Raw genomic sequence first — 21,173 nt, 5'->3', positions numbered from 1 at the left:
AATATAAGGAGTCAGACTCTATAGTTTGTAGGACTCCTCTGTAGAGAAGCCTGCCGTTATATCATACTGACAGGCCCCACAACCTGTTTTAGGCTGGTGGGAGCAAGATAGCAAAACTGAAAAAGTGCACTGTAGCTACAGGAGAAGGATGGGGCTGGGTGGTTATGAAAATGTACCCATAATAAGACTATAAGAATTAAAGCAGGATTTCCCATTGACTCCAGTGGGAGCAGTTAGGCCAACTGTGAGTGTTTTTGAAAATGTCACCCTAATGATTTAAACCTATTTCTGGCTTTTTACAGGTGAAGAATAAGTGTGATCAGAAGATGCTCATTACAACCAAAACCGAATGCCGATCTTGCTCTCTAAACCTTGAAATCCGGTGCCCTGATGGTTATAGTAAAATGACCAATGGATCTGGAATACGAGGTTGCAGGTATATCTTCCGTCACAATTATTCACTATAAATATTGTTCACCCTGAACCAGAAATTTTTAAACAGCATTAGAAATGACCTATGCCTTGTTAATCTGTAAAATATGTTCTTCATTGTCCTAACCCCACATTCAAGGTGTAGCACTCATGAAGTTTACAGTAAGGCTGCTTAATCAGGTGGAAGCAAGGACTGCAGAATACCCACCGCTTTATAGGCGCTGACTTCTAGTTTTCCCTGGGGTGTGCTCCACCCCTGCTCTGGCCCAAGGCCCCGCCCTCGCTCCGCCTCTTCCCACCCCTGCTCCACCCCTGAAGCCCCTGCCTGCTCGCTGCTCTCTGCACTCCCCCAACCCCCTTCCCGTGCCACCAAACAGCTGTTTGGCAGCAACCACCAATCAGCTGTGGCTTTTGGGTGCTGAGCACCCACTTTTTTTTCCATGGGTGCTCCAGCCCCAGAGCCCCCATGGAGTCAGTGCCTATGCACTGCTTTGTGTCTTGGGTTTGTGCTTTTCTTTAGTGTGTGTTTGGTCTCTTTCACATCAAAAGTGGTGGAAAGTTTTCGGTTACTTTCATGCCTCATCTACTTCCTCCCATTTGAGCAGCTATCACAGAAGCACTATGAAAGCGTTGAACCCATAGGTACAATATTATTATTTGTATTACAGTAGTAATAGGGCCTAGAGGCCCCAACCAAAATTAAGGCCCTCTTGTGCTAGGCACTGTCCAAATACATAGTGTGAGAAGAGCCCTGAAGAGCTTAAAATCTACAAAAATAACAGGAGTACTTGTGGCACCTTAGAGACTAACAAATTTATTAGAGCATAAGCTTTCGTGGGCTACAACCCACTTCTTCGGATGCATATAGAGTGAACCATATATTGAGGAGATATATATACACACACATACAGAGAGCATGAACAGGTGGGAGTTGTCTTACCAACTCTGAGAGGCCAATTAAGTAAGAGAAAAAAAACTTTTGAAGTGATAATCAAGAACAGACTCCAACGAGAGACTGCTGAGCTGGAATTGATATGCAAACTAGACACAATCAACTCAGGGCTAAATAGGGATTGGGAATGGCTGAGCCATTACAAACATTGAATCTATCTCCCCTTGTAAGTATTTTCACACTTGCTTCTTATCAAACTGTCTGTACTGAACCATCTTGATTATCACTTCAAAAGTTTTTTTTCTCTTACTTAATTGGCCTCTCAGAGTTGGTAAGACAACTCCCACCTGTTCATGCTCTCTGTATGTGTGTGTATATATATCTCCTCAATATATGGTTCACTCTATATGCATCCGAAGAAGTGGGTTGTAGCCCACGAAAGCTTATGCTCTAATAAATTTGTTAGTCTCTAAGGTGCCACAAGTACTCCTGTTATTTTTGCGGATACAGACTAACACGGCTGCTACTCTGAAACCAGTTAAAATCTACAGATAGAGTTAATGTTCCTTTGAGTTCTCACTTAGGTCTGCCAAGAGATCTTTCAACAGGAAGTGTCAATGGATAGAACAAGACAGAAGGTGAAATCCTAGTCCCATCAAAGTCAATGGTAGTTTTGCCATTGACTTGGATCTTGGATTTTACCCAGGATAATTTATGTTCAGAGTTACTCCTGGATGAGATCTTGGGGAGGATGTAAGTATTGGTATACATGACCTCTCAGTTTATCTCTGTGAGTAGTATAGTAAAATGGTTCTCAGTTGTATTCTGTAGTATTTATTATGTGTTCCAGCTTGGAGATGATGTTTCCATTGTTAAATGCTGCATTCAGTTTTAGTCTCCCAAATCCTGTGAGTCAAAAACTCAAATGGAGTTTTCAAAACTTTTCAGGGATATCCCTCCTAAATAATCTTGCCACAGTCCTTTATCCTACTCTAGACTAAATATATACTAGACAACTGTGGAGTATCCAGACTACAGACAGTAAGAAGGACAGGCATATTGTACAAGAGAAATGGCTGCAAGGATGCTTTTGGACTTCAATAAACTATGGGGGGAAATCCCATGTTTTACATGAAAAATAAAAAAAAAACAGAACTGTGAGGCTGTAAATTTTAAGTTCTGTTATCTGGCTTTAAAGAATGAAGAGGTTACAAACTTCATTTGTCCCCACAGGAGGTTTTAAATTCTCTAAAGTATCTGCAACTTCTTGTCTTCAGGTATTACCTTGAAATCAGGACTTACACTTTGTCTCTTCCTGGATGTCGGCATATATGTATGAAGGAATTTCAACAACCTGAGTGCTGCCAGGGATATTGGGGCCCAGATTGTATGGGTAAACTCACTTTATTGACATAATATCTGTGGATGTGTGGCAATGATTTGTCTTTTCCTCTCAAACTATTTGCATGGTAAATCTGATTTAGTTTCAAAATATATGTCAGGAGCTGTCAGCTCAGTAGAGCATCTTGTTTGGTGAGTGTGCTTCAGAGTCTTACATCAAGTATATAAGCTTTAAATAATTTAGGGCCAATATACCCGAGGGATAGTCTACTCACCTAATGCCTGTTACAGTATTGGATTTGCTGACATCCTATATCAGGATTCTGAGAAGGTGTGACATAGGGCCTTCTCATTTAATAGCCTACAGTTTTGGAATACTCCCATTCCTCACTGTTCACCAAAATACATTAGTGACGTCTTTCTGAGGCTATATATGTTCCTTTCCTGTTTAAGTCAGGGTGAATCAGGGCCTGATCCAGCACCCATGCAGTTATACATTGGCTAAATAGACAAAAAGAATATTAACAGATTATCATCTTCTATATAGGCAAAGGTACGGTTTAAACACTGACAATATTTACTGGAACCACAGTTCTAGAAACCCTACTCACAGCTAGATCTCTTCTTACAACACAGAGTGACAAGCCAACTTTTTAGTTATTGTCTTTTTTTTAAAATAAAGCATAGAATCCAGCCCAATGGTACAACAATGACAACAACAATACTTGATCAGTTTATACACTGCAATGTATTCTGTGACACCAAGTTATGGACTGCATGTGTTTTAGAATATGGAAGAGTTCACTCGAAATGGAACAGTGTCAGAATTCATGCTAAAGGGATTCTGTAGTAAGTAGAGAGGCCCCCTTTTCCTTCTAATAAACATCCTGGCCAGAAAAAAAGGAACTCTGTATAAGAATCAAGGTCTAAGCATTGTTTCTGCTGTCACTTAAAGAAAAGTGCTATTTTCTTTCCTTATCTTAATCTGTTTAAGAACATACTGTGTCTTAGAGTTTAGAGGAAAGCAGTTCCTTCCTAAAAGTAGAAGAAAAATCCCTGACTAGGAGCATACTTCATCTTTTGTATTTGATGGTGATGACAAAATAAGCTCTTAAATTGCACTTCTATTTCCTTAAATGATAGACCACATTGGAGCAACTGGTGTTCTTCTGTCCTTCCCTCGCACGCTGCAGGATTCCAGTACCGCCAACCTTCCATGCAAGAAAGCCACACTCCTGTTTCATTTTAAATGGACTACAGTATATTGAATCCAAACACGAACCATCACGAAATATCAGGCTATTGATGGCAAGGAGGCTCTGCCCAAATTGTTGGGAGGTGGTGGCGTTCAGCAGATAGGCTGGAATAAATTCCTTTTTGAGAAGAATTTATGCATTCTTAAAAGCCTGACAGGACCAGAACTAATATTTTCAAAAATGAGCAAGCCCCTGTCCATGTCTGATTTTCAAAGTTGCTGAGCACCCAGAAACTTTCACTGAAGCCATTTACCTAAATATGGACCTAGAATCTTAACTTTCAGCAGTCCATATTTGTAAATCTTGGCCTAGTGTTTTAAGATCACAGCTAGAATGCCTGCTGCATTTGAATGTACATTTGAATGTACATTAAATTACAACTGACATGAGACCGTTTTTATTGAGCATTCCAAACATGCTTCAGTAAACTTCAGTTAAAATCAATATCATTTCAGAGCGTCATAGATTTTTAAGCCCTGTGGGGATCATTATGATTATCTAGTCTGACTTCCTGCATAACACAGAAATATTAAGTATTAAGAAAAACTAAGATTTGTCACATAGCTGGTTAACACAGTCATCAGAGGCATAAAAGCAAAGGACGTGGAATAAAAGTTAGAGTAACAAGCCCCAGAAAGTAGAGATCATATATAGGACCCTATACAGATGCCCAGCATTTGACTTTTTCTCTAAGTTTTAGTTACATGAACTATTTATTACTACTGCCATATGGATTCCTAAGAATTTTATTTGCTGTACAAATTTAAGTGAAAAATCAAAATAGATTAGGAAAATGTATAATATGTAGCTAATAATCAAATTCAAGTGGAAGGACATAAAATGTTTCCTAAAGGGCTGGCAACATTAAGTCCATTCTGCTCTTGCTTGTGTAATACAAAAGGCAAATGGAAAACAGAGTCAAGATACTCGTTTTAATGAATTAAACTGTAGGAGGCAAGAAAATTTAGGTATTTAAATGTTTTTCTAAAAAGAAAAAGCTCTGACTATAAAGCAGTCTTGCTAGCCAAAAACTTGGGGGGGAAAAACCATAGAAACTCTGACAGATTCAAAAGTATTTCCCATCCTGTTATGTTTTCAGGTGATCTGCTTTTGTTTTCTGAATTTTCAGTGGATTTTTTTTAAGAACAGAATTTTTCAATTTCAAAATCAGAAAACCTCAAAAATTGAATGTTCCCATTTAAAAAAAATCTGAAGATTTTTAAAAATGGGTGCCTAAAATTAGGCTCCTAAATCTATATTTTTGGTATCAAAATAAATAACCTGATTCTAAGAGGTGTTGAGCTCCCAGCCATTTCCAATCTTATGCTCAGACCATTATATAGACCACACATACCTCTTTTTGTTGGTTAAACTGGAAAACGCAGCTTTCTTACCATTTCTTGAAAGATACACTAACATAAAGAAAGAGCCTGATTCTTCACTTCATCTACATCAGTTTTTTGCAGGCCTGACTACGATGAAGTCTTTGGATTTACTCTAGTGTAAAACTGGTGTAAGGGACTGGGGAATCCAGACCATGGCCTTCTGGAATATAGTGATCAAGCGGAAGTGCTCTATCTGTCTATCTAAAGTTGTAGAACAATACAATAATTTGCTAAACAGTTGATAAAGGACTGGCTATGGCAGTATCAACACAAGAGGCAAGGGGGTAGTGATGTCAAAGGAAAATGGAATGAAATCAGCAGCTAAAGAATTATTGTGTCCGCCATTTTTAATTTGTTTTACCAGAATTTTGTACTTACTATATAAATCCTGAGTTCTTTCTCATTATTTCATTTGCTAGCCTTTCACCTTTCACTAGTGCAGGCAATGAGTTAAAACAACAAACTACTCTCCATGCAGCCCACAGATTAGCTGATTTGTATCATCATTAGCCCGAAGGATAATTTTTATCTGTGACCTAACATCTTGAAAACATTTAGAAGCTCCATGAGGACATTGGTGCTAGCATGTATTTATTGCTCTACCTTGTCCCTGGTTATCTCATCTCAGATCTTAATACAACATTATGATTTCAATGCGTTCAAGGTACATTGGACTGAAAATTGTATATGTTACAGACTGATTCATCGAAGAAGTGTATATAAAGTCAATAGCTCCCACTGGATTACTGACTCATCTTTAAGGGATAGATTAGTATGCAGCCAAAGTGTTCACAGAAATAATGCGTATGCATGTGCACGTCCACTTATTTGCTCACTGCTCAGACCACTTGCAATTCACCCTTGTTCAGAGGCACAGAACAAGACTTCCAGATCCCTTAAACTCCTGAAGTCAGGATTAAATTAGACATAAGTGGTGCATTAATCTTATGCTGGCTCGCTGCACGGGGTAAATATTTCACCTCCCGCTGCACAGAACTAAGGCTGGCTGGAACACAATAATTCCATTTCAGGAAAAACTTTGAAGTTTCAAAATGTGTTTTTTGTTCTGCATCGGAACAAAAGTGAGACCTTTCGAGAGTGAGCCACCTCATAATTTGGGGCAGGAATTAGAACCTGGGTCTCTTTCTCAATCTCTCTTGTTGGAGCTGTTCCCCTTTGTATAAATAATTAAATAATGGGCCAGAGAAAGAGACAAAACAGATAGAACAGGAACTTGAACCTGGGTCACTTCCATCGCAGGTAAGTACCCTAATGGCCCGGCTATTCTGAGGTGGGTGTTGCCCATTTTCCTCTTCCCCCCGAAATTCCATTATGGACCGCAAAACCTTTTTGATGGAAAAAAAATTGGCAATTTTTGGACTGGTTTTACACAGACCCAACACAAGGCCCTCTCTACTAGTTAAGTCCAGTAGTGAAGCAGGGGGGCTATAAGTGGCAGCACAGAATGGGGTCTTGTCTCCTCTACAAACTACCCCAGTGAGGCTCAGTGCTGGCATGTTTTGCAGCAGATGGGAGAAGGGCCCACAAGCTCCACAGCTATGTAGAGGAGCTTATGAATAGTTGCCATTGAGAGGCTGCATTTAGACCTAGTCATAAAATCAGGGAGGTTTCTGTGGAAAATTTCAACAAAAACAAAAAAACCTAAAAATCTAAATTTTTTTATGCAAAATTTTTATTTTTGTTGGTGAAAATTTGAATATTGAAATATTTCAATTGGAATGCTGTCATGCTGCCTCATGCTCCCATTTTCTATAGGTTGGGCTCCTTGGTCAGACTAATTCTCCTATGATACGCCATGGTCACCCCTCATGGCAAAGGGAGGTGGCCACGGTGTATCATGGGTGATGTAGTTCAACTGGAGAACCTGGCCAATAGAAGAAAATGGAGACAGCAGGTAGCCAAACTTCAGTTCTCATGTGGCACTGTGACAGCATATCCAAATATTTTGGTTTTCAGGCTTTCCGTTTTTCGATGAAAAATCAAAATTTTCCATGGAAAGCAGATACTTATTTGGGAAACAAGTTATTTAAATGAAAATCCAATTTTCTGCCAAGGACAGTTTTGACAGAACATTTTCAATCAGCCCCAATTGCATTACATCCCAGCCTGACCATGAGATGGGCAGGGCAAACTCCATTCCCAGCACAAGGCCATTTTCTTAGGCTTTATGCAGGGAGAGATGGATTTCACCCACAGTACAGTGGATGCGAAAAATTAAAAATAAAATAGAAATACAGAAACTGTACAGAATAAGAAACTTATTTTCTAAGTAACCATTTTATTTATAGTAACAAGTTTAAGTAAATATACCAATGTTGGACTATGATGTTCTAACTGAGCTAATAAGTTTTTTCCATCTATACCTTCTATGATTCCTTGAGATTTTATTCAATGAATGTTTACTCTCCCAAAGGGTCAAAGGGTTCCATCTTTCTAGAAAACATTGGACTCTTCACCTCTCGGTACACCAGTAGGAGTAATGGCCAAGACTTTCAAAAATATGAGCCTAAAGTTTAGACAACTTAAAACATGCCCAGGTTTCCTTCAGAAGAGCCGAGCAGCCAAGAGCTCCCATTCACATCAGCACTTGTGAAATCTGATCACTTAAGCCCCAGTCCTGCAAACACTTGCACACATGCTTAACTTTACTTCCACGAGTAACCCCAAACTACTCACAATGGTAAAGTTAAGCACAAGTGTATGTGTTTGCCAGATTAGGGCCTTATTTGGGTGCATGAATATGGATATAGAAGTTTAACTTTGGCCAAGAATTTCTAACCTAAAGTTAATCTTCTATATCCATATTAAAGCATCTAAATAAACAAGCTGATTAGTAAAACTGCAGAGGTCTTGAAAATCTTCCCAATTTTGAGATGTCTAAATATAGATTTAGGAGCCTAACTTGAGGATCCTATTTTTGAAAATCTAAGCCAATAGACATTTTATATAACCCTCCATACAAAATATTAAACTCCGTGCTCATCTTGTGTTTTCAGAAAATCCTTTTATACATTGGCGCCCATAAATTTGAGATTATGTTGATTTAGAGAATCATAAAGAGTAAAGATGACAAATAGCTACTATGTCATCTTGTCTACCTCTCTGCCAATGCAGGACTGGTCCTTATAGTCCAATCTACAAATATCCCAATATATGGTGTTTTTACTATGCTGTATGGAAAAGACTCTCTCTTCAAATATGATCACTGAGCGTAATTTTTAATAACTGACTCTCCGGATGCTGCAAATGCTGTAATAAAATGACTACTATAGCAATTTCTAGATTGCCTATCAATCCTTTGACTAAAACAAGAACTTTAAATTCAAATTCAAAAGGGTGTGATTACATTTTTTTTTCTTTTCATTTCATTTTCATGGAGGTCTGCCCCTCCACATTCCATCTGGTCAAACCAGAGGAAAAAGTGTTAGAAATCTCATTGTTCTCACAAGATTTCCAGTCCAGCATAGTCAATCCTGGCTCCATTCAAGTCCATGGGACTTCATTGGGGCCAAGATGTCACTGAAGATACTTAAGTGACTCAAAAAAAATCCATGCTTTGAGATGCCTATTTGAACTGATTCCCCCAAGCCCTTTGAGAGTCGCCACCACTAATATAAAGGACTTTGTCTGTATAACCATCAGTCAGTTTTGTTGATTTGTCACATGTTTTATTCTGTAGCATGTCCAGGAGGAGCTGCATCACCATGCAATAACAGAGGCCGCTGTTTTCAGGGTATAAATGGGGATGGAAAATGCACTTGCCAAGTATGTCCTTTCAATTTTTGGAATGATATTGTGTATCACAGCTAGGAAATACTGCATATTTATGCCAGAAAAATACATAAAGTGAAAATATTTCAGAAATAGCCTGCAGAGATGGTTTGGGGGCGGGACAGGTTGGTTTTATTTTGTTTTTGCTTTTTAAGTTTCTGCTCACATAAAACTTCAAATGATTCCTTATGACTATTTACCTTAAGGTTTCTATAATGTTCATTTGTTGGTGTTAAATAACCCCACCCAGAAGGGAAAAATAAAAGGTCAAATTCTTCTTCCTGATATGTGCATGTAAGCCCCATTACATTGGTCCACCTCATCCTGCTTTGGCTAATCTTCTAGAAACACTGCAAAGCACATCTTTTCTCGAGCACATGGGTGGGAGTTGGAGAATGAGAAACAGGGTAGAGTTGAGGCATTTATTATTATTATTATTGATTAGCTAATAATTAGAATGATATGAGTAGTCAGTTAAGTTCTGTGGCAATTCTTGATTATATTTTAAGCCTTCTGAGTTTCTGTGGAAGTGGTCAGAGCTCTGAATGGGAACATAATGGCTAGTCACTGACAGAAATTAAGTTTAATGTATAAGCATTTGAGGGAGAAAAATTGGCCAAAGGAGACTTTACCTGGGATTTACTTGAGTAGTCCTCATCTTGGTGGGACAGTGTTTTTTTCCAAATTGCTGTCTATAGTCCTTTCAGCATTATAACATTTTCTTATGCATGGCTACTCTGCTTGTATTCAAACGTTTAATTATATAGCAGAATGACTTTCCTTATGTGTTCTGTAGCAAGGATTTGGTGGGACAGCCTGTGAAACTTGTGCTGAAGATAATTTATTTGGACCCAACTGCACTTCAGGTATGTCTGATTTTAGCTCCTTTTATAGAAGTGAAAAAAATAAGAAATATTAAAGCTGTATTAGTGCAGGATGAATTGCATGTCCAATAACCTAGGTGCAGCACAGTGAAAAATAGTATCCTTAAATATCTTTGTTTTATCATATAATCAAATAAACTAGAGATGGGAAAGACCTGCTAGATTATTCAAGTCATCTCACAGTTAGGGCTGGAATGTTTCCTGCCATATATTTTCCATGGCGCTATATATATTAGGGCTGTTTAACTGCGATTAATTGCGCTGTTAAACAATAATAGAATACCATTTAATTAAATATTTTTGATTTTTTTCTACATTTTCAAATGTACAGAATACAAAGTGTACAGTGCTCACTTTATATTTATTTTTATTACAAATATTTGCACTGTAAAAAACTGTAAAGAAATAGTAGTTTTCAGTTCACCTAATACAACTACTGAAGTGAAATCTCTTTGTCATGAAAGTTGAATTTACAAATGTAGAATTATGTACAAAAAATAACTGCATTCAAAAATAAAACAATGTAGAACTTTAGAGCCTACAAGTCCACTCAGTCCTACTTCTTGTTCAGCCAATCGCTCAGACTAACAAGTTTGTTTACATTTCCAGGAGATAATGCTGCCCTCTTCTTGTTTACAATGTCACCTGAAAGTAAGAACAGGCGTTTGCATGGCACTTTTATAGCCAGCATTGCAAGGTATTTACGTGCCAGGTATGCTAAACATTCATATGCCCCTTCATGCTTCAGTCACCAATCCAGAGAACATGCTTCCATGCTGATGACACTCATTAAAAAAATAATGCATTAATTAAATTCGTGACTAAACTCCTTGGGGGAGAATTGTATGTCTCCTGCTCTGTTTTACCCGCATTCTGCCATATATTTCATGTTATAGCAGTCTTGGATGATGAAACAGCACATGTTGTTTGTTTTAAGAACACTTTCACTGCAGATTTGACAAAATACTAAGAAAGTACCAATGTGAGATTTCTAAAAATAGATACAACACTCGACCCAAGATTTAAGAATCTGAAGTGCCTTCCAAAATCTGAGAGGGACGAGGTGTGGAGCATGCTTTCAGAAATCTTAAAAGAGCAACACTCTGATTCAGAAGCTACAGAACCCAGACCACAAAAATAAAATCAACCTTCAGCTGGTGGCGTCTGATTCAGATGATGAAAATGAACATGCATTGGTCCGCACTGCTTTGGATCATTATCGAGCAGAACCCGTCATCAGCATGGACGCATGTCCTCTGGAATGGTGATTGAGGTATGAAGGGACATATTAATCTTTAGCGCATCTGGCATGTTAATATCTTACAACGCCGGCTACAACAGTGCCATGCGAACACCTGTTCTCACTTTCAGGTGACATCATAAACAAGAAGCAGGCAGCCTTATCTCCTGCAAATGTAAACAAACTTCTTTGTCTGAGTGATTGGCTGAACAAGAAGTAGGACTGAGTGGACTTGTATTTCTTTTGTTTATCATTTTTATAGTGCAAATATTTGTAATAAAAAATAATAATATAAAGTGAGCATTGTACACTTTGTATTCTGTATTGTAATTGAAATCAATGTCTGAAAATGTAGAAAAACATCCAAATATATTTAATAAATTTCAATCAGTATTCTATTGTTTAACAGTGTGATTAAAACTGATTAATGGTGATTAATTTTTTAATCATGATTAATTGTTTTAGTTAATCGCGTGAGTTAACTGTGATTAATCGACAACCCTTATATATATAAATATGGGGGGGGGGTGTAATTGTGGTATTTTAGGATACCATTGTGTGGTAACCTATCAAATGCTAACTTGCAGTATTTTTAATAAATTTCTTAACTAAAGGCCCTGGAAGCATAGCATATAATCACACACCAAAACATTACCCAAAATCAAATAAATACAATATAGTATTAAAACCAGTGTACATGAATCAGAAACTAAGTCGCCAACCAAAATACAGTCATGAATGGGCTGTAACTTAAATATTCTGTAGTGGCTTTTCTACAATAATCACAGTAACTGTACAGCCTCAAAGGCATATTGCTTCCAACAGTTGTCCACTGGATGCCAGTGTTGATTCATATAAATGCTATTGAGACATTTTTATACAAATAGGGCATTTGAATCAATTCAGTATCTTTAATGGAATTATTCTTAAGGCTGTTAGAGGATTCAACAGCATGTTATTTTAAGGATGATTTATGGTTTCAGCCTTCAGATATTTCAGCTGTTGATGCCTATTCCAAATTCTCTAGGGGCCCGTGGAGACTGTGCATTGATACAGCTGGCAGCAAATATGCCTTCAGCAATACCTTGCATGAAGCTTTAGACATTAAGGCCTGAAGGCACAAAAGGAGCTGTGCACATGGGGAAATCACTGCAATGCACAAAGCCTGACTTAGGCACCTAGCACATGTGCAATGAATGGGGAGAGATAGTTACCTTAAACTGTGATTCATAAAAGCCAGCACACTAGGCAGGGAACTGTCTAAGCTAGTCAATAGGAGATGCCTACCAGAGGGGGGTGTCTCATGGTGATAGACGCCTAAGTCCAGGCTTCAGGGAGGTGCCTATTTCTGCTTGAAATTCACAGCTGGGAGCTCTCTTTGGAGTTAGGTGCCTTATGATGCTTTAGCAAAAAGCTGGGAGTGAGTGGTCACATGTAGGGTCCAATCCAGTAGGCATGCTCGGAAGCCATCTACTAGATTGGGCCCCTCAGGTGAGATCACACAAAGAAGTGATGGGGGAGGGAGGACTTCTCTCATAACCTTTTTACCAGTGGTTGGACCACTCAGCTGGGATGTGGGTAGGGTTGCCAACCCTCCCGGTTTCGCCGGGAGTCTCCCAGAATCAGGCTCTATCTCCCGGAGGCTACTGAAGCCAAACTGGGAGATTTTAGGCTGCTAAAAGTCCCTGCCTGCCCTGACCCCGCGCCGCTCCCAGAAGCAGCCAGCATGTCCCTGTGTCGCCGACTCCACAGCTCCCATTGACCGGGAACTGCAGCCAATGGGAACTGTGGGGGTGGTGCCTGCAGGCAGGGGCAGTGTGTGGAGCCTCCTGCCCCCCTCCCGGGGCTGCAGGGACATGCTGGCTGCTTCCAGGAGCAGTGCGGAGCCAGGGCAGGCAGGGAACCTGCCTTAGGTCCGCTGTGCCACCGACCAGGAGCCACCTGAGGTAAGCGCCGCTGGCCGGTGCCCACACCCCTCACCCCTTGCCCCATCCTGAGCCCCATCCTGGAGCCAGCACCCCAAATCTCCTCCCGCACCCCAACCCCCTGCCCCAGCCCTGAGCCACCTCCCGGAGCCAGCAGTCCAAACCCCCTCCTGCACCCCAACCCCCTTCTCCAGCCTGGAGCCCCCTCCTGCACCCAAACTCCCTCCCAGAGCCCACACCCCTCACCCCCTCCTGCACCCCAACCCCCTGCCCCAGCCCTGAGACCCCTCCAGCACCCAAACTCCCTCCCAGATCTTGCACCCTGCACCCCAACCCTGTGCCCCAGGCTCAGCCCAGAGCCCCCTCCCACACTCCGTACTCCTCAGCCCCAGCCCTGAGCCCTCTCCAGCACCCAAACTGCCTCCCAGATCTTGCACCCTGCATCCCCTCCCGCACCCCAATCCCCTGCCCCAGCCCAGTGAAAGTGAGTGAGGGTGGGGGAGAGCAAGTGACGGAGGGACGGGGGATGGAGTGAGAGGCAGGGCCTTGGAGAAGGGGCGGGGCAGGGTGTTTGGGTTTGTGTGATTAGACATTTGGCAACCCTAGCTGTGGGAGACCCTCCACTTCAAGTGTCCCCTCTGCTTGAGAGGAGAAGGGATTTGAACCATGAGTTATCTCATCTCTCAGGAGCATGCTCTAACCATTGAGCTATAGGATAGTCTGATGTGAGCCTCCCTCGGTATCTCCTGTTGAAGCTGTTCCACTGTATATAAATAAAGAGGGAGAGGATCCTTGGTCTCCCATATTCTGTGGGAATGCCCTAGCCCCCAGGCTATAGGGTTATTCTCATGCTTAGGCCCAGAGAATTTTCACTTGAAAAACTTAGGCACCTACAGGCTTTGGCGTGGGGAGGGGTGCATCGAAGTGGTGTTGAAACCAGGACTTAGGTGCCTGAAATAGGGACTTAGACACTTAACTCCTATTGTGCATTAAGACCTTAGGGCTTGTTTACACGAGAAAGTTGTAACAATTTAACTATATTGATATAGATAAAACAGTACAATCCCCTAGAGTAGATGCAGATATATAGATATAGATATAAAGGTGCTTATACTGGTATAGCTCAGTAGTTCTCAACCAAGCAGGGCCAGCATTAGACTCGCTGGGGCCCAGGGCAGAAAGCCAGAGCCCCACTGCATGGGGCTGAAGTCCAGTCCCTGAGCACCGCCACCTGAGGCTGAAGCCTGAGCAATGTAGCTTCGTGGGGGCCCCTGTGGCATGGGGCCCCAGGCAATTGCCCTGCTTGCTACTCCCTAACATGGGCCCTGGCTTTTACATGCAGAAAACCAGCTGTTGTGGCACAGGTGGGCAGTGGAGTTTTTATAGCATGTGGGAGGGTGAGGGGGGGCTCAGAAAGAAAAAGGTTGAGAACCCCTGATAGAGCTTATTCCCATATAGGAAAGGGAATAAACTGTCCCAGTATAAGGCTAGGTCTACACTACGGGGGGGGGGGGGGGTGTCGACCTAAGATACGCAATTTCAGCTACATGAATAGCGTAGCTGAAGTTGTGTATTTTAGGTCGACTTACCTGGCTGTGAGGACGGCGGCGAGTAGACCGCTGCCGCGCTGCCGTCGACTCCGCTTCCGCCTCTTGCCGCAGTGGAGTTCCGGAGTCAACGGCAGAGCCATCGGGGATCGATTTTATCGCATCTTCACTAGACGCGATAAGTCGATCCCCAATAGATCGATTGCTACCCGCCGATCCGGCGGGTAGTGAAGACGTGCCCTAAGTCACCTTTATACTGACATAACTGCATCCATACTAGGGCTTTACCAGTATAACTTTTTCAGTAAAAAAAAATTATACTGTTTTCTACTGATAAAACATTTAAAAGTTCACCTAGTCTAAGGGACAAATTTTCAAAGGAGCCTCAGCATTGTCTGGAATTTGTATATGTGCAACTTTGTGCGTGAAAATTGTTAGCCACAGAATTCTGTGCACTCCTTGTCCCTAGAAATGTTGATTTTTTTCTTTCCAATGTAAACAGTGGAAGGACTAAATAAAACCTGTTCCAGAGTTTGACCTATTTATGGTTGCCCTTAAAGTGGCTAATGTTCTTCCCTCTGTGCCCCTTGATATTAGCATGGGAACTGTTCCACTTGATGTTTAAAGGCTGGGGTCCCATTTTCAAATCTGAGTAAAGTTAGGCCATCCAGGTCACTAGCAGCATGTTCTAATCAGCACCTCTATACCCAGACACCCATTTTAGGCCCCAACAGGTCTGCTTCAGTAACCAGGGGTGGGACTTGAGCATCCCAGTACAAAGCCCGTAACACCCATGTTTGAAAATCGCACCGAGTTTATCAAAAATGGTAGTATTTAATTACTGCATCTAAAACATTAGTGGCATGAAAAACCACTGAAGACCTTGTTTCAAATCCACTAACTTATTTACCAAAACCAATCCATTTCTACATATAGTTTGCAACTGTGCTCATGGAGTATGCAACAGTGGAATTACAGGGGATGGAGGATGTACCTGTTTGTCTGGATACAAAGGGCTTAACTGTGATCAGGGTAAGTATAATGTTTTTCTTCCAGCACAGTCACCAACTTCTTTATGGTGGCTGCTGGTGAGAGCTAAATATATTCATTTAATGCACATGAAAGTACAGCAGCAAAATACACACCCCAACTCAAACCCCGTCACATCTAAACCTAGCGAAGACCCATTATCATTATCACTGCATCATTACATCATTGATCACCACTAACAGTGGCCACATCACCACTCAACAGTGCCTTGCTCATCTATACTCTGCATTGGTTCTTGAACAGCAGAAGGATTGAGTGTAATGTTCATTAGTGTGATGTTCAGCCACAGTATAACCTTTTGCCTTCTTTCTCTCCAGCAATACCTGAGTGTGAGGCCTTACAGTGCCCTGAAAACTCCAGATGCTCTATTTCTAGTGAAGATGAAACCAAATTGGAGTGTACATGTCTTCCCAATTACCATGGAGATGGTAAACAATGCGAACGTAAGTAGCTGTGAAGCCTGGTGGGCCATGGCCATCTAGTTTGCGTCCATAAAATCAGCCCAGGTGAACAACAATTTACATTCGCTGAGAGAGGTCCCACCGCATGGTGATTCAGCTGCATGACTGATCCCAAATACAAACATTACAGACAAATCGAGCGCATGCTACTTTTCCAATTCTTGATGAAGTATCAAAGTTCTACAATCTCTGCTGGAGTGAAAGGTTTTCCCCAATGTGGTCTTTACTACCCTCGCCGTGCCACTTGAACGGTCAAACTGACAATTTTTCCTCCCGCAACAGAAAGTTCTGCAGCACTGACACACAGGTCTGGGTATTTTGTCATGAAGAAACATTTATTTCTAATTATTCTATTACATTAATACATAACAAGACATTATTATTCTAATAATTCTATCCAATTATGGTGCTGAAGACTCAATAGTGTTTATCTAGTAATACAGTAATTGTGGTCCTGGATCAGACCTGAGATCCCTCTCATCTGGTATTTTGCCTCCAACAGTGGCTTGTGCCTGATGTTTCAGGAGAAAGTTCAAGAAACTGTGTCAGAAGTTTCTTCCTATCTCCCATCAGTCAGTGGCTGTCCTATGGCTTAAAGCAAGAGAGATTATATCCCGCTATATATTATATTTTATCTAGGGTACTAATGGCAAAATTTGCCACTATGTTCAGTTTTTTAAACTACATAGTGAGTTGGTTCAGAGATGGATGAACTAATTCAGATAAGATGACTCACTTTGAAATCACAGGCAACCACTTGTGCTTTAGTTTCCCCATTGGCTACTATCAGTATTACAGATGAAGGGCCAGATCTTGAACAGCTAACTCTCAGTGGTGAGCAGTTACTCACAGGAGTAATACCACTGACTTCAATGGAACTACACATGTAACTGTTGGGTTCCTAATCTGGCCCTAACTCTACAGCAGTATGGAGGACATGGACTAAAGCATTCATGGGCCAATCCTCTATCCCAGTGGCTCTCAACCAGGGGTACACATACCCCCTGGGGGTACAGAGGTTTTCCAGGGGGTACATCAACTCATCTAGGTCAATGTTTCTCAGCCTGGGGGTTGTGACCCCCAGGGCAGGTCGCAGGAAGGGTTTAGGGGTGTCACAAGTGCAGGGCCAGTGATAGGGGGTGGCAAGCAGGGCAACTGCCTGTGGCCCCACACCACAGCGGGCCCCGCGAAGCTAAGTTACATGCTTCAACCCTGGGGGGCATGGCTCGGGCTTGAGCCCCTGAAATGGGTACAGTAGTCTGGAGAGGTTGAGAACCACGGCTCCATCCCTGCTGTATAAAGCTTGGGTTTGGAAGACCCATTCTGCTGAGTGACATTTTCCTACTAATCTAACATGCCTTAGGGCAGTTATTTTAAGTCATGTCACCTACTTGATCCTCTATGATCACAATTCATCAAAGAAGCGGGCAATAGTTATAATTAAGATTTTTTAAATGAATGCATTATTGTAGGTTTAATTGGGTAATAACTCAACATGCCAACTTTAAAGGTCACTTATGTACAAAAACACAGATAGTTGTTTGCTATGTTGGTATAAATAGGTTCCAATCTCATATCTTCATGTTGATACAATACTCTGGACTTAGCTATTCTAGGCAGTTCATTCTATAGGCTCCACTACCCCCTTACTTTTGCAACTTTTGGGTAATTATTAATTTGTTTTATTAATGTTTTTCAAGCTATCAACCCGTGCTTGAAAAAGGTCTGTGATCCGAATGCTTATTGCACCTATCTTGGACCTAATCATCATAAATGTGTTTGCCAAGAAGGTTACAGAGGGGATGGCCAAGTCTGCTTACCAATAGATCCTTGCCAAAGGATGTTCGGAAATTGCTCTACAGAGTCTACCATTTGCAGATATGATGGTCCAGGAAAGGTAAGTACTCAACTGGCGCCCATGGCATTTCCAAAATCAACTGACTAGGACCAAGAATGGTTTTTCCCTGTGGGGAGACAGTCTTGCCTAGTGGATAAAGCTCTCGACAGGCACTTGGGTTCTATTCCCAGCTCTGCCGTGGCCTGCTGGGTGACCTTGGGCAAGTCATTTTCTCTTTCTGTGCCCTGTATCCCCAGTTTACAAAAGGGGGAAATGCTACCAACCTCTTTTATAAAGCACTTTGAGATCTACTGATGCAAGAGCACTGTACAAGAGCTAGGTATTATTAATTCTGCTGGCTACCTGAGATAAACAGTCTGTAGTAAAATTCCCTCCATTGATCAAGTGAGGCTTTCAAAGGTCTCACCTGTTCTAAATAGACATTAATGTTCCCACAGCACTTTTTTTAAGAGGTGGGGCTTGCTTGGAGTCCTTGCCCATAAATTTTGCCTGCTCCTAACTATTTTGAGTCCCCTGTGTGCTGGTTTGTTGGCCTTCACTATTCCGGGAGGGGGGCTGCATTTCAGTGATGTTATATGCATATAATGTAGTTTATTAAATGCTTTGTGATCTTTTGCGGGAAGAAAAGGTCTATGTGAACACTGATTATAAATTTGACCTATCGGCACTGATTTTAATAAATACCGCCTTGTAAGGCAATGGCACCTAAATAATTTTATTTCTTTTTTAAGGATATCATTTGAAAGCCAGAAATTTTCTAGGATGGATAAAATCTAGAAAAGGGTTGAATAAATCTGGATAAGCCGCATATATGCATCTGAATTTGCTGGGTGCTTACCTGAGCCTTTTGAAGTTGTCTTTAAATCCTTGCCCTGGCTTTTGTGACAGAAAAATGCTGAAAATAGCAAGTCACTAATGAAATCTGAAATACAAGCTAACTTTTGTCTTTCTCCCCGATTTAGTCCCACTGTGAATGCAAAGAACATTACAGAAATTTAGTACCTGGAAAAGGATGCAGTATGACAGATATCTGTGAGACTAACAACACATGCCATAAAAATGCAAAATGCACTACGGTTGCGCCGGGACAAATTGTGTAAGTCTTTTTCCTTCTTAAATCTTAAATATTTTATTCAGTAAATAGGCTATTAAGGAAAAAGAGATGGCAGAGCAATTCTCAGTGTATCACTGACAGTTTCTTTACAAAGTAACTTTATAAAACTTTGGAGCATATTAGATTGTGCTACTAGTGCAGGAATAATGCTTGGTACAGTATCGGGAACAGCAAGATAGTTGAGTGTTGCGAGAAGAGAGTGTTCATATGACATTGTATTTATATTGCTCATTTCTAGCTTGATCCAGTGTCCATTGAAGTAAATGGGAGCTCTTTCACTGATTTCAATAGCTTTTGGATCAAACAAGTATGGTGGTATCGTAGATGGAGGCACAGTATATTAGCAAAGAATTATACAGTATAATGCTACAGAGAATATGTACTGTAGCTTAATGCAAAACCTTAGAACACAGTATTAAAACAAAGAGTTAAACTATAACTCTTTTCACTCTCCAGAGACGTTGTAATATGACTAATGTTTGGTTTATAAGAGTTTATTTGTAGTGTTGCTTTTTAGGATTACAATATGGCTGATAATACAGGGTAATAATTCCTGTCTGGTGTCAAAAATACTTTCCATATAGGGGTTCACACTTAGCATAAAGGCAATTCTTGGTTTAAGAAGAGGACACCTTATCAATTTTTTGCATTCTCGTGCTGGTTGTCCTAACAATATTAATGGAACTTTTCTATTATAAATGACTGTGCATTTAGTACAAGTTTATACAGAATGTTTCTCTGCCCACCTGTGGAGCAGGTTACACAGCCTCTTCTCTGTACCTCATAATCTACCTTGTGATAACGACACAGAAGTAGAGCTGGGTGGGAAACAGTTTTCCTATCCTGTGAAAGTTTTTGAGATTTAAAACAAAAATAAATTCTCAAAACATTTCACAAACCAAAAATCTGAAAAAAAAATTCAAATCAGGTCAAACAAAATGTTTCATTTTCATAATTTTGAAATGGTTTGGTTTTATTTTTACCTTTTAAATATTTTTATTTACATTTTTTCTATGAATTCATTAGATTTCAAATCAAAAAGTGGTTTCAAATTCAAAATGGAACTTTTCATTGAGAAAATATTGAAATTGGATGTTTTGACAATTTCAATTGGATTTTTTTTTTCAAAATTAGTTCAAAATGGGAATTTCTTAAAAAAAATAATTCAAACTTCAGCCCTGCAGAGGACTTTCAGTTACATAAGCCCACAACGTGGCCTGAGTAGAAGGAGCAGTAGAGAGTAGTAACAGAGCAGTAAAGTACAGATCAGATCAGTAATTTAGGCAATAGGGAATGAAGCTGAAAATATTTATAAATCATTTGCCTTCACTGAATAAAGAGAAACAGATAACTATGACTTCTTTCTTTAAAAGTCTGCTGGCCATTTCATACCACTAAAGAATAGACACATGAATGGTATTACTTTTACCAAAGGAAGCAGAGGCCCAGGGAAAGCATGGAAACCTTTTAGTCCCTGTATGAACAAGCGGAGCATTATGATTTTATTGGTAAGGAAGATCACAGGAGATCATCTATTAGGTGGGATCTGGAACAGAAAACTCTTAGAAAATTTAATATCTGGGCTAACTCTGGAACCAGCATTGCAACTCTGGCACTACAATCTAAACTAGTAAAAATAAAATTCACCCAGCAAGAAAGTAGTAGAAAGTAAAATGAATGATGTCCAGGGGTTCTCTTTCATGCTTTATCATTTTTCATTTTGCCACTTGAACTTTTCAAGAGTTGAAGAAGGGTTGTTATTTTACATTTTCCAACTCAGAAAAAAACAAATCCCTCTGAACATCATTTGATTACATTCTGTGGCAAAAAGAGAGATGGGAGGGATTTCTAGATGTCCCCAAAAGGCTGGACATTTTTGAAAAGATTGAAACTTCCAGTTTGTGGGGAAAGCCATTTATAGTCAAACAAAAAAAGATTTGAATGCAAATTGTGATAGCTAGATGGGGGCACAGCCCTAATAAAGCGCTACCGAGGC

The 21,173-nt window shown here is 40.6% G+C and overlaps 1 protein-coding gene across 1 annotated transcript in view; it reads left to right on the top strand.

Annotated features, from left to right (window-relative positions):
• STAB2 (stabilin 2) overlaps window positions 1–21,173 on the top strand; it is a 141,685-nt gene that overhangs the window by 2,894 nt on the left and 117,618 nt on the right. Inside the window, exons 2-9 of the mRNA XM_065404685.1 lie at window positions 303–436; window positions 2,602–2,717; window positions 9,007–9,092; window positions 9,895–9,964; window positions 15,631–15,726; window positions 16,062–16,187; window positions 17,906–18,102; window positions 19,026–19,159. Of these exons, the coding sequence (XP_065260757.1) occupies window positions 303–436; window positions 2,602–2,717; window positions 9,007–9,092; window positions 9,895–9,964; window positions 15,631–15,726; window positions 16,062–16,187; window positions 17,906–18,102; window positions 19,026–19,159 (959 nt within the window). The remainder of the gene's footprint in view (window positions 1–302; window positions 437–2,601; window positions 2,718–9,006; window positions 9,093–9,894; window positions 9,965–15,630; window positions 15,727–16,061; window positions 16,188–17,905; window positions 18,103–19,025; window positions 19,160–21,173) is intronic.

The sequence above is a fragment of the Emys orbicularis genome, chromosome 1, assembly GCF_028017835.1.
Source record: "Emys orbicularis isolate rEmyOrb1 chromosome 1, rEmyOrb1.hap1, whole genome shotgun sequence".
Classification (NCBI taxonomy): Eukaryota; Metazoa; Chordata; order Testudines; family Emydidae; genus Emys; species Emys orbicularis.
Note: the sequence above shows the minus strand (reverse complement) of the source record. Positions and strands in the feature narration are given on the sequence as shown.